The sequence below is a fragment of the Nannospalax galili genome, unplaced genomic scaffold (genome assembly GCF_000622305.1).
Source record: "Nannospalax galili isolate Female #2095 unplaced genomic scaffold, S.galili_v1.0 scaffold406, whole genome shotgun sequence".
In the NCBI taxonomy this organism is placed as follows: domain Eukaryota; kingdom Metazoa; phylum Chordata; class Mammalia; order Rodentia; family Spalacidae; genus Nannospalax; species Nannospalax galili.
The window spans coordinates 4,690,034-4,703,651 of NW_008357033.1; the positions used below are offsets into that span (position 1 = coordinate 4,690,034).

At 45.6% G+C, this 13,618-nt stretch overlaps 1 protein-coding gene across 3 annotated transcripts in view; it reads left to right on the forward strand.

The window, feature by feature from the left end:
* Irak2 (interleukin 1 receptor associated kinase 2) overlaps positions 1-13,618 on the forward strand; it is a 76,673-nt gene that overhangs the window by 53,171 nt on the left and 9,884 nt on the right. For 2 of the 3 annotated variants that reach the window (XM_029557082.1, XM_008854873.3), the window contains exons 8-10: positions 654-763; positions 3,030-3,225; positions 8,770-8,832. In XM_029557082.1, coding sequence (XP_029412942.1) covers positions 654-763; positions 3,030-3,225; positions 8,770-8,832 — 369 coding nt within the window. The remainder of the gene's footprint in view (positions 1-653; positions 764-3,029; positions 3,226-8,769; positions 8,833-13,618) is intronic. The other variant, XM_029557083.1, reaches the window with a different exon arrangement.

Below are 13,618 nucleotides of genomic sequence, written 5' to 3' on the forward strand. Positions count from 1 at the left end.
GGATAGGGGTCAAAGTTAAGCACTTACAGGGGTCCCCATGAACTTGCTTAATGCTTATAAAATTCCCCAAACATACGCATCAACATATCCTTTATTTTATTTTTGTTTTATTATTATTCCTTTTGAGATAGTCTCTGATACAGCCTCAAACTTGCTATATAGCCAAAAACGACCTTGATTTTCTGGTCCTTCTGCCTTCATTTCCTGAGTGCTAGAATTCCAGGGTGACTGGTTTATGAAATACTAAGGATCAAACCCAAGACTTTGTGCATGCTAGGCAGGTACTCTAAACTGAGCTACATCTCCAGTCCCCTGCCCCCTTTTTGATGTTGAGACAAAATCCAGGGCATTGCCCATACCAGTCAGTCCTGCCTTACTGAGCTGTAACCCCATCCCAGTATTTCCATGTCAAACCCAAGGAAGCTGAGACTCAGAGACCTCAATTGTCTTTCCCAAAGTTGCACAGCTCATGTGTGTCTGAGATGGGGATTTACACTGAGACCCTTTCATATAAATAGCATGTATCATTCATGCTATTCCATCATGCTGGCTGAACCCTGTGGCTGAGGACAGATGTAAAGGAATCCAGGCTAGGCCATTAGGACTTTAGAGAGACATGGGGTGACTGTTTCTCTTCCTATTTTTTCTCTCAGGGTGGCTCAGACCTGTTGCCTTGGCCCCAGCGTGCCAGCATCTGCTCAGGGCTGCTTCGTGCTGTTGAGCACCTGCACAGCCTGGAGATTATCCACAGCAACATTAAGAGGTGAGAGGACTGGGCATGCTGGGCTTGTCCCCCAGGCCTGGCCATGAGGCAAGGTCAGTTCTTGTTCTTGACTCTCCTGTCTATTTTCTCTCTCACTTCTCCCCTGGGAACCTTAGTGTGCACCTTTCTGGATTCTCAAAACCCAGTATTCCCAAGGTGTGCTCTCTGCTTATGCCTAGCACGCATCATTGTCTGTCACCATCTCCATCTTTCTAAGCCAGTTTCTTAACAAGCCACAGCACTCTAAGCATTTTACCGTCTGCTCAGCAGTTGGCCTGGATCCCACTAGGGAGTTCTGGGCCACACCTGGCCAGCTTCTGGGACTGGAGCTCCCTGTTTAAGTTTTTCTCAATATGTACCCTGCCTGAGTGTCTGTTGGTGATAGATCTTGTCAGGGAGGGAGGCTTCCTACACACAGCATCTTAGTGTCATGTGAGCAGGAATAGGAGGACTGGCAGCATGGGGAAGAGATTCCTGAACATTCCAGACAATTTGGTAGAACTAGCCCCAGAACCATAGGCCTTACAGTTCCCCAAGGTTTTCTCTCCATCTGGCTTATGCCAACATGGAAGCCCTTTCCGCTTTCCTTTCCTAAATTGTATCCCATTGTACCAACAACCAAATTGTTGCTAAGAAATGAGAGGAAAGAGAGAGGGTGGATTGCTGGGTCACCACTCCCTCTTACTGGTGGGTTGAACATGCCAGGCAAGTGCTCCTCCACCAGACTACATCCTGTCTTATTTTCAGTTTCTCATTTCCCCTCCACACAGATCCTTACCCTTGAGCTAGAAGAGTTACCTGTTTCCCAGTTCCTCTTTACCCCTTATATAAAGCAACTCCCCACATTGCATGTCATCATGGTTTGTCGTGATTTCTTAGTTTTTCTGTGAAGCAGTTTGCCCATGGTTGACTTATGCATTTTTTTTTTTTTCGTCTTTTTGAAGCAGGGCCTCCCTGTAGTCCCAGCTGTCCTGGAACTCACTATGTAGACCAGGCTGGCCTTGAACAACTCACAGAGATCTGCCTGCCTCTGCCTCCCAAGTGCTGGGGCTACAGACGTGCACCACCACGCCTGGCAGACTTATGCATTCTTAATAGGGGTTATTGGAGTTGCTATCTACTTAAATTTTTTAAAGTTATGTTTTATTTTTATTTATTTATTTATTTATTTATTTATTTATTTATTTATTTATTTATTTATTATATGTGTGTGTATACATGCATGCATGCCACAGTGCACAGGTGGATGTCTGAGGACAACTTGTGGGAGTTGATTCTCTCTTTCTACCATGAGTCCCAGACATTGAACTCAGGTAGGTCATCAGGCTTGATGTAAGCCCCTGTTCCTGATGAGCCATCTCAGCAGCCAGATTTTTTAGTTTTTTTTTAAAAAGATTTATTTTTATTTTAAATTGTGAGTATATGTGTATCTATGGGTGAGTACAGTGCTCACAGAGGCCAGAAAAGGGTATGTAATCCCTTGGAGCTGGAGTTACAGGTGGTTGTGAGCTGCCCAGTGTGGGTTCTCTGTAAGAGCAGTACATGTTCTTAACTGTTGAGCCATCTCTCAAGCCCCAATTTTTTAGTTTTTTTGAGACAGAGTCTTACCATGAATCGAAGCTGGCCTGGAACTCACTATGTATCCCAGCCCAGCCTTGAGCTGCAGCAATCCTCCTGTCTCAGTTTCCTGAGTGGTAGGTATGAGCCGCCACTATGCCTAACCTAGTATCCTACTTTTAAAATACTGTTTGGGTTCTACTCATAGAGCTTAGCTTTTCATTTCAACTCTCTTTTCCCAGGAATTATTTTTCTGAGTTAGCTCCCAACAGCTAGATGACTGGCTCAAAGTATATTTTTACTACTCTTTCTGAAATTAAAAAAAATGCTCTTATTCCTTACAACCTGGGAAAGTTGAGTTGTAAAGGATGCCAGTGTTTGGACTTGAACCCACCAGACCAGAACTGGGTGTGGGAGCAGCTTTGGAAGGGTTTAGACCAGTGTGAGCAATGGGCTTGGCTGGCCAGGGCTGACATCTATGGGGAATGGTGAGGCTGACTTCTCTGGCAACTAGATGAACTCTGTGCCTTTTGCTGGAGGGAGTGGGCTGCTAAGGTCTTGCCCGTTTAGGGCTGTCTATTTCATGTTGAAAGTCTTCTGTGACCCCACTTGCAGGCCTGATGTTGCCCAATGCCAAGTTGTCAAAAGTGTCACCATGGCAACCTCTCCTCCTAGAGTACGAAAATTCTCTCTGCCTGCTTTTCCACAGCGCCAATGTTTTGCTGGACCAGCATTTCACCCCAAAGCTGGCTCATCCAGTGGCTCACCCGTGTCCTATTGACAGAAGGTCAAAGTATACTATGATGAAGACCAACCTGTTCCAGGCCTCAGCTGCATATCTCCCAGAAAACTTCATCAGAGTGGGGCAGCTGACCAAGCAAGTGGACATCTTCAGCTGTGGAATTGTAAGGGTTCCCTTCCAAGCTTAACCTGGGCTTGTACGCATGCATCCTTCCCACAGCTCCTCTGTAAGCACAGGGCTTCCCTGGAGGTATAGCAGAGGCCATCAAACTGGCCTATAGGGCAGATTTGAGGCGTAGCCTATTGTGGAATCTTTTTTTATTTTAGTGTGTATGTGCATATATTTGTGTGAGTATGAGTGTACGTTTGTGCCAATGTTTGTTTGCATGTGTGTGGAGGTCAGAGGACAACCACAGGTGTCATCCTCAGGTGCCCATCTACGTCCTTTGAGACAGGGTCTCTCATTGGCCTGGACTTGATTAGGCTAGACTGGCTGTCCAGTGGACCCCAAGAATCCTGACTCTGCATCCCCAGGGCTGGAATTATAAGAGCATGCCACCATACCTGGCATTTTTATTTATTTATTTTCATTTTATGTGTATGAGTTTCTAAGTACACCAGTTGTCATGCTGTGGCAACAGAGGCCAGAAGAGGGTGTTGAATCCCCTGGAACTGGAGTTATGGACTGTCATTAGATGCTGGGAACTGAGCCCAGGTTCTCTGTGAGAGCAGCTCATGCTCTTAACTGCTGAGCCATCTCTAGCACTATACCTGGCATTTTTATGTGGGTTCTAGGGATTGTACTCAGGTCCTCATGCTTGCAAGATGAGTACTTTATTGATTGATCTATCTCCCTACTGCATCACAGTTTTAATTTTTGTGGTGCTGGAGATAGAACCAAAGGCTTCATTCATGCTAGACAAGTGCTTTTCCACCAAGTGATACTTCTAGTAAGATTTTTTGTTTTGTTTCTCTTGTTGAAACAAGATCTCACTCTATAGCCCAGGCTGGCTGCCAACCTGCCTCAGCCTTTTTTTTTTTTTCTTAAGGCAAGGTCTCCCCAGCTGGCCTGAAACTCCTATGTAGACCAGACTGATCTCATTCTCACAGAGATCTGCCTGCCTCTGCCTCCCAAATACTGGGACGAAAGGTGTGTGTCACCAGACCCAGTTTCTGTGGTCTATTTTGTGTTGCTTTTGAGCTCTGAGTAGTGTTCGTAGTTATAAATATTTAGGTAGGTGGGGAAGGTAGCACATGCCTATAATCCCAGCACTTGGGAGGCTGATCCAGGAAGATTGCTTCTAGTTGTAGGTCAGCCTGGGCTACATAGTGAGTTCCTGATCAACCTGACCTACAGAGTGAGACCTTATCTTAAAAACCCTTAAAAAAATTGTATGAAAAAAAAAGAGTATGTATCAGAGGCCATATGTGACCCACATAAGCTGGAAGTCACGATATCGATTACTGTGCAGAATTTAGTAGGCTGCAGGTGTTATCTCCTGACTTTCTGATTCACATCCAGTCACTACCTGGTTTTCCGTCCATTTCTCTGTCCTGTTTGTTCAGTGTCCTCCACTCATCTTTTCAACCATCCATCTAACATCCTTTCATCCCTCCCTCCACAACCACTCATCTGGTCATTATCTCTACACCCCTCCCACACCCTCCCTGCCTGTCCTGGTGCCAGGCGCTCAGAGCAAATGCAAAGCACAGTGTCTTAGTGTGATGAGCTATACCATTTATCTCTAAAACACACCTGGTTCCTTGAGATGTCTACAGGATTGATGTGTTGAAAGTGTTTAGTGGCCAGATGGATTTGGTTCAAATACCGTGTTCAGCAAAGCCAAGCTGGTTCTTTACCTTAAGATTAGAACTTTCAGTAGGGTGATGAGCCTATGAGCTGGCCTTTGTGAACTCACCAGAGAATGCTCTGCAGGGCTTTGTAACTTCACTTGACTATGGAACCTTGTTTTCTCAGAGTGTCTTTTCTGCATTAGTGTTTCACAGAAACCAGGGAAGCTCTGACTGAGAAACTCACTCTATTTGGCCTCAGTCAAGCTCAAGACAGCTGCACCTCAGCCCTTGACCTTTCCCTTCCTCTCCAGTCTTGAATTCTACACTTCCTTTCTCTGACCACAGTCTTCTGACCATCTGTTCACATCTGCCTCTAGAGCTCCCATTTAGAGCTACTTTCTGTTCTTAGCTGAACTTGTGTGCCTGATTTAGCTTCCTTTTGCCCCTGGTCAGCTACTCTGCTGAGCCCCCTTTAAGTGCTTGAGTGAGGCTCACCAGGGCTAGCCCAGCTCTTCAGTTTTGAGAACTACTAGCTCTCTGGTGACAGAGGCAAAAGAATTACGAGTTCTAAGCCAGCCTGGGCAACTGAACAAGACCCTATTTCAGAACAACCAACCGACAATAACAACAACAAACCAAGCCAAAACAAACCTGTGGGACAGACCCCCAAGCTAAGTTTGGGCCTTGGTTTTGTCTTCTGTAAAATGAGATTAATTATGCTTACAGAGAATAATGGGATGATATAATGTAAATTGGGTAGCATAGTACTATTACGAACCAGGCATGGTTTTGCATGCCTGTAATCCCAGCAGTGTGGAACAGAAGGATCAGAGTTCAAGGTCATCCTCAGCGACATAGTGATTTCAGGCCAAGCTGGGTAACAGGAGCTCCCCCCCACAAAAAAAAGACTATTATTTTCGGGCCTGGGGATGACACCCAAGGCCTTACACATGCTAAACACAGGCACCACCACTGAGTTAACACCCATCCTGATGATAGTCCATAGTTCACAGCCTCACTTTAAAAAAAATTTTTTGGAACCCAAGGTAAGAGTCTTCTATTTCAAAATGTAATGAATCCAATAAAAAGCTATATCATATACCTTTTGATTATGAACTATAAAATGCAGTAATAAATTACATGAAAGTTTACCTCTTTCTTGTTCTTTTAAATCATTTTTATTTTATTTTTTAATTTAAATTAATTTGAGCTGGGCGTGGTGGTACAGGCCTTTAGTCCCAGCACTAGAGAGGCAGAGGCAGGGGGATCTCTGTGAGTTCAAGTCCAGCCTGGTCTTGAAAGTGAGTTCCAGGCCAGCTGGGACTACTGGGAGACCTTGTCTCAAAAAGACCAAATAAAAGGAAGAGGAGAAGGGGGAGGGGGGTTAGAAGTCATCATTATTCATTCAGCATGCATTCACTAGTGTTCCCTTTGTACACAGCTTAAAACTAGTAATCCAATAAGAAGTAGAATCTGGCTCTGTTTCTCAAGGGCCTAAGATTGGAAGAGTTAGTAATGAGGAGTCAAAGGCAGATCAGTGAGATGTCTTTTGTGAGCAATGTAACACACATAAGTAGACTTTTAGTTTTATTATTTTTTGTATGTATATGTGTGAATGACACATGTGTTCAGGTGTCCATGGAGGCCAGAAAAGGACTGTACTAGTTTGCTTTTCTGTTGCTATGATAAAGCAACTTGTGGAGGAAAGGGTTTATTTCATGTTACACGTCCAAGGTAACAGTTCATCACCGAGGGTAGTCAGGACAGGAAGTCAAGGAAGAAACCTGGAGGCAGAAACTGAAGCAGAGACCATGGAGGAACGTTGCTCACTGGCTTGCTTCCTCTGGCTTGCTCAGTTCCCTTTCTTATACAGTCCAGGTCCACCTGCCTAGGGCTGGCACCACCCGCAGTGGTTTGAGCCCTCCTACATCAATTAGCAATTAATGAAATGCTTCACAGACATGCCCATAGGCCAGTCTGATGAAGGAAATTCCTCAGTTGAGTTTCCCTCTGCCCAAGTGTGCCAAGTTGACAAATGAAGTTAACTATGATAAGGGTGTCTTAGGATCGTCTAGAGCTGGAGTTACAGTCAATTGTGAGCCACCTGATATGTGTGCTGGGAACTGAACTCAGGTCCTCCGGATAAACAGCAAAGCAAGTGCTCTTAACTACTGAGCCTTTTCTCCAGTTCTTGTTTTTTTTTAGAGATGGAGTCTCACTCTGTGTCCCAAGTTAGCCTTGAGCTTGCTATGTAGCCTATGCTTGCCTCAAAGTTTTTATAAATTAAAAAAAAAAATTTTTTTTTTGAGACAAGGTCTCACTATACAGCCCTGGCTGGCTTGGAACTCACTATGTAGACCAGGCTGACCTCAAACTCACAGAGATCCACCTAGCTCTGCCTCTTGTTTGCTGGGATTAAAAGTGTGTGCCACCATGGCTGGCTTTTTAAATTTTAATTATGTGTATATGTGTGGGTATGTGTACTTAAATGCAGTGTCCTCAGAGGCCAGAGGCATAGGATCCCCTGGTGCTGGAGTCACAGCAGCTATGAGCTGCCTGATGTAGGTGCTGGGAACCAAACTTAGGTACTTTACAAAGCAGCAAGCATTCTTAACCACTGAACAGTCTCTGCATCCAGCATCTTACCTCACATTGATTCTTCTGCTTCCAGCTCTCAAGTGTGGGATTACAGACGCATACCATCATGCCTGCCTGCCAGTTCCCTCAGTGTGCTTTTTCTTGTCTATGTTTTTTTTTTTTTTTTTTTGAGACAGGGTCTCACTTTGTAGCACTGGTGGTGTTGAACTTGCAGTGTCTCAGCCAAGATTATAGGAGTGAGCCAACCATGCCTGGCTGTCTTATGTTTTGTTCTTATTTATTTCAGTAGTTATTTTATTCTAGCGTGTGTGTGTGTGTGTGTGTGTGTGTGCCACAGAGCCTGTCTGGAGGTGGTCAGAGGACAACTCTGGGGAGTCATTTCTCTTCTGTCACCTGCATGGAAGAGTCTGTACCCGCTGAGCCATCTTGCCAACTGAGCCTGTCTCAGTGTGCTTTTATGCCAGCTGAGTGATCCTTGTGGAGGACTTCGCTATTCCAGGGCTGGGGCAGAGGAAACAGCTGTTGATTCATTTCCCTGGTTTCTCCCTTTTTGCTAGGACCTGGTTGGGAGTCCCTTCACAATTGGCAGCAGTCTCTTTTTTTGCAGTGGCATCCTGTGCTGCCCTCTCCTGGCCACTGCAAGTCTGCTCTGTCATTACCCTGTGGGCTGGATCACCTTGGTGGCCAGTATGACCCTGTTCTAACCTGCTGTAGGGGAGAGTATGGGAGAGATGGGACTGGAAAGGCAGCTGTTCATGCCTGCAGCACCCCCAGCTGCTCTGCCCCACTTAACAGGTGCAGAGCCCAGGTTTCAGTGCCCAGCTCAGAGGGTTAGAGCTGGAGCCCAGGCCCTGTGACTCCAAGACCCTCACCACTGTGCTGTAACTCAGCTAAGAATGCTACTGTCACTACTTGCAAGTGAATAAAGTAGAGAATAAACCATGTTGGTATGGCATGAGGATTAGGAGATCAAAGTTATCCTTGGCTACATAGTGAGTTTGTGGCCAGCTTAGGCTACATAAGACCCTGTCTCAAAAAAAGAAACAGGGCTGATGAGATGGCTCAGTGGGTAAAGGTACTTGCCCACCAAGCCTGATGACCAGAGTTTAGTCCCCAGGTCCCACAGTAGAAGCAGAGAACTTGTCCTCTGGCCTCCACATGTACACCGTGGTACACATACACACACACACACACACACACACACACACACACACAAAGTAAATAAAAAGACGAAGTCTCTTTCATTGCCAGGATCTCCTACTGACCTTGGGCACAAGTGTCTGAACCATGCTAACTCTGTGCTCTGTCCTGTCCAGGTCTTAGCTGAGGTTCTCACTGGCATCTCTGCGATGGACAGGGACCGCAGCCCAGTGTACCTGGTAAGACACCTAGTCAATCACTTCTGGTCAGTGTGGGTTGGCACACTCAGGTACACATCCATGCAGGCAGGCCATTGTATGTGGTTATGAGGCCTCAGAGCCCTCCATATCCACTACCCCCACCTGCCCACAGCGCCATTTCAGAAGCACACAGCTGAGCCTGCCTGTGTGTTATGTTGGGTACTTTCTGTACATGATCTTTCTGGATCATGTCAGAATGTTGGTTTTAGGGTGTTGGTGTCAGGCTGTATGTGAGAAAAGCCTGCTGAGATTCACCTAAAATATTAGAGTCCCTAAGGAGCAGAGTCCCATCTCCAAGGGCTCTGAATTTTCAGTTCCAACCCATGTCACTCCTCACTGCCCAGCTCTCATTTCAGTCCAATCATGAGATTTCAATGTTGTCACCCCACATTACAGCTAAGAGAACCAGGCCAAGGTACAGTGGTGTGGGTGGTACCCTCAAGGGGATCAGGGATGGAGCTAGGGTTCAAAACCATGTCTTCTGTGCTGCCCCTAGTGCTGGGCCAACACAGTGCTCTCCATAGGGGGAGAGAGGCACAAAACTGTTGAGGCCGTTGAACACCAGCTTTTTTGTTACAGACACTCCAGTCTCTGAGTGGGGAGCCTTGCCAGCCTCCTGCTCTACCTAGAAAGATGTGACTTGCCCCCTTGCTGCTCACTGGGCTCTGCCCCTTTGGGGCTTCAGACCCTAAATGCTGTGAACAGGTCTATTGCAGTGTCTTATTTGGGCAGTACCCAAGAGGACATGTTCTGGGGCTGTTTGGGACAGTTTCTACACTCCTGACTTTTCTCAATACAAAGTCTCCAGCAGTCCTCTGAGGCTCCCTGGAAAACATCATATAAAAAGGAGGCTTTAAAGGCACCTTCATATGAGCGCCAGCTACTCTACTACTGAGCTATACCCCCAGCCCAAAGATAGCATTAAAAAAACCTAGGGGCTGGAGAGATGGCTCAGCAGTTAAAAGTACTGAGTGCTTTTACAGAGGACCCAGGTTTGGTTCCCAGCACCCACATGGCAGCTAGCAACTGTCCATAACTCCAGTTCCAGGGAATCCAACATCCTCTTCTGGTCTCCACAGGCATTACACAACATGGATGCACTTACATACATGCAGGCAAAACCCTCATACACATAAAATAAATAGATAATAAATAAATAACTCCACCCCCAAACCCAAACAAAATCTAGTTTTAACTAAGCATGGGGCATGGTGGTACTTGTTTATAATCCAAACACTTGAGAGAGGGAAGTGGGAAGATCAGGAATTCAAGGCCATCCTTGGCCACATAGAAAATTTGAGGCTAGCTTGGGCTACATGAGACCATTTCTCAAAAAACCAACAAATAAATAAATAAGAGAGAAAAAAGTCTGTCATTTTATTTTGTGGACTAGAAATTGAACTCAGAACTTCACCCATGCTAAACATGTACTATACCACTGAGTTACACCCCTCCTCCTATATGGTAAATTTTTGACATGCATATATGTTCCTATGAAATTGTCACCAAATCCAGACAATGACCACATCACCTGGTCCCCACTTTGCAGCCATCCATCTGCTTCTTGTCATAACAGAAAATCTCAGACTCAGGGGAGCTGTGAACAGCAATGTGTGCGTGTGTGTGCATGCATGCGTGTTTACGTATGTGCATGTGTGCATGCATGTGTTGAGTGCATGCTCTTGGTCTCTCTGGCTTTCCCAAATATCCCAGTTGTTTGATGGCTACCTGTCCCTTTTTGTGTGTCTGTGGTCCATTCTGTTGTCCATTCTGTTTGTCACTGAGGGTGGTGTTGCACTGATGGAGATGCCATAGTCTGTCCACTCATGCTGATGGGCAGTTGAGATGTTTCCTGCTTTTGACCATTCAAAATTAAGTCACGGTATTTGATACTTGTCTCATTGCTCTGACCAAAAAAAAAAAAGGAAGGGTTTATTCTGGCTCACAGTTCAAGGATATAGTATCATGGTGGGGAAGTTATCACCATAGGATCAAGATGGAGGCTGATTGGCACACTGCAGCCACAGTCAGGAAGCAGAGGGAGAAGAATGCTGCTGCTCAGCTTGTTTTCTGATTTCACTCAGTTCAGGACCCCAGCCCTTGGAATGATGGTGCCCACATTTAGTGGTCTTCCCACATCAGTTAACCTAATCTAGATAATTCCTCACTGACACTGCCAGAGAGTTGTCTTTATAGCGATTCTAAATCCTACCATCTTGTCAATCAGGATTAATCACCACAGTCACCAAGGACATTTGTGTGTGGGTCTCTGTGTAGACATGTACCCTCATCTCTGCTGAGGTGCAGTTCATACTTCTCGGGTGCACAACACTTCAAGTATACAACTGTATACAGTGTGTGAATATATATAATGGTATACAGTGGTGTAACCATCACCATAGTTAAGATGCAGAACATGTCTCTTACAGAATTTCCTTGGCTACTTCTGAGGCTGATTCCTCACCCACTTCTAGTTTTGGTGATCTAATTTCTCTCTATATTGTTCTTTTGATATGCATTGTGTCCAGCATCTGTCACTTCTGTGGTACCTTTGAGGTTATTCCTGTGGTTGCAGGTATGAGGGGCTCATTTCCCTTTTGGGGGATGGAACCATCCTAGACTAGGCAAGCATGCTACTGAGCTGCAGCCTATCCCCAGCTTTGTTCTTTTGTTTCTTTTCTTTACTTCTTTTTCTCTCGTCTTTCTTCTTGAAACAAGGTCTCATTAGGTAGCTAGTCCTTGCTAGTCTGGAACTCGCTATGTAGACCAGGCTGGCCTCTAGCTCACCTGTCCCTGCCTCCAAGTGCTGGGATTATAGGCACACTCCCATCACACCCAACTTTTTTTTTTCATACATAGTCTCTCTGTAGCCCCAGCTGGCCTGGAACTTGCTATGTAGACCAAGCTGGCCTGGAACTGACCGAGATCCTCTTGCCTTTTCTTGAATCCCCAGTGCTGGATTAAAGGTATATGCTGGCCTCCCTCCACCTTTTTTTTTTTTTTTTTTTGTCTTTTTGAGACAGGGTCTCCCTTAGTTTCAGCTGGCCTGGAACTCATTACATAGACCAGTCTGGCTTTGAACTCACAGACATCAGCCTGAAGGCATGTGCCACCATGCCCATTTGCAGCCCCCTTATGAGACTTCCTCCCTTCTCTTTTGGTAGATGATTGCATGCTCTGCTAAAGTAGGTCATTCCTCCCATGCAGACTTTGACATTCTGGTTTGGCTCATTGCGTCCTGTGGTATCTCTCTCTCTAGTTTCTGTAGTCCTCCTTTACATTTCCTGTGCCCTCAGAGTTGACTTGCCAAGGTTCACGGTCAACGCTTCTGTGCAGAATGCTGTGTTCCAGGGTGCTGTGCAGCTCTGAGTACGTGGCTGGAGTCACTGTTTCTTACACTGATGTGGCTGCTGTTTTCAGCATCTCTCACTGCTAGCTCTGAGATAAGATGGTTCTTCCTGGTAGGGTCACAAGGTAGGAGCCCAGAACAGCTTAAGTTCTCTTCCTGTAAGTGGTAACCTGTCCCTATAAACCAATCCTATGCTTCAAACAGCTTCAGCTGTTGCTTGCTGATTTCCCCACTTTGAACACCATTATGTTGTTTTAAAGGTAAACAGTTTGAAGGTCAGGCTCACATGTGAATTGTTCAAATATCAGAAATGCCACGTTGGAATGAGAGGCTTTTGCTTTCCAGGTATTGAATTCCTGATGGTATCAGACATATTGTGTTCTTCTATCTTGAAACCACCTGCTTACTGGATGAGAAAACTGAGGCACAGTGAGGCTTACTTATTTTACTTTTTTCCCCCCTCTGAGATAAGATCTTGTTATGTTGCCCAGACTGGTCTTGAACTCCTTGGTGGGCTCAAGCGATCTTCCTGTCTTAGCCTCCTAGAGCTGGGACCATAGGCCTATGGCACCACACCTGCCTAATTCTTAAAAACTCTAGTGCTGGGGATCAAATTTAGGGCCCAAAAATGCAAGGTGAGGGCTCCACTACTGAGCTATACTCCCAGTGCTTGTTTTGCTTTTGAAGCACACATCACAACCCATGACTGATAATTTTCCAGAATTATTTTCTCTGAGTTATAAATGTATTTGTATGAAAGACTGTATGAAGTGTTAAATTAAATTTACACTGAACAAATCATTTGGTTTAAAAAGTATACAATCGGCCGGGTGTGGTGGCACACGCCTTTAATCCAAGCACTCGAGAGGCAGAGGCAGGCAGATCTCTGTGAGTTTGAGGCCAGCCTGGTCTACATAGTGAGTTCCAGGACAGCTGGGGCTACAGGGAGACCCTGTCTCAAAAAGACCAAAAAAAAAAAAATATATACAATCAAGAGGCTGGAGAGGTGACTCAGCAGTTACAAGTGCTGGCTACTCTTGCAGAGGACCTGGGTTGGATTCCTAGTACCCACATGGTGGCTAACAACTGTCTAACTCCAGTTCTGTGAGAATCTGATGCCCTCTTCTGATCTCCCCGACCACTGTATGACAGGGGCACACTTACATACATACAGGCAATACACTCATACACATAAAAAAGTATACAAACAAGCAGGGTATGGTGGTTCACACTTTTAATTCCAGCACTGCAGAGGCAAAGGCAGGCAGATCTCTGTGAGATGGAGGCCAGCCTTGTCTACATAGAGAGTTCCAGGCTGGCTGGGGCTATAGGGAGACCCTGGCTCAAAACAACAACAAAAAGTATCAAACAGGGGTTGGAGAATTGACTTAGTAGTTAGAGGCATGTATTACACCC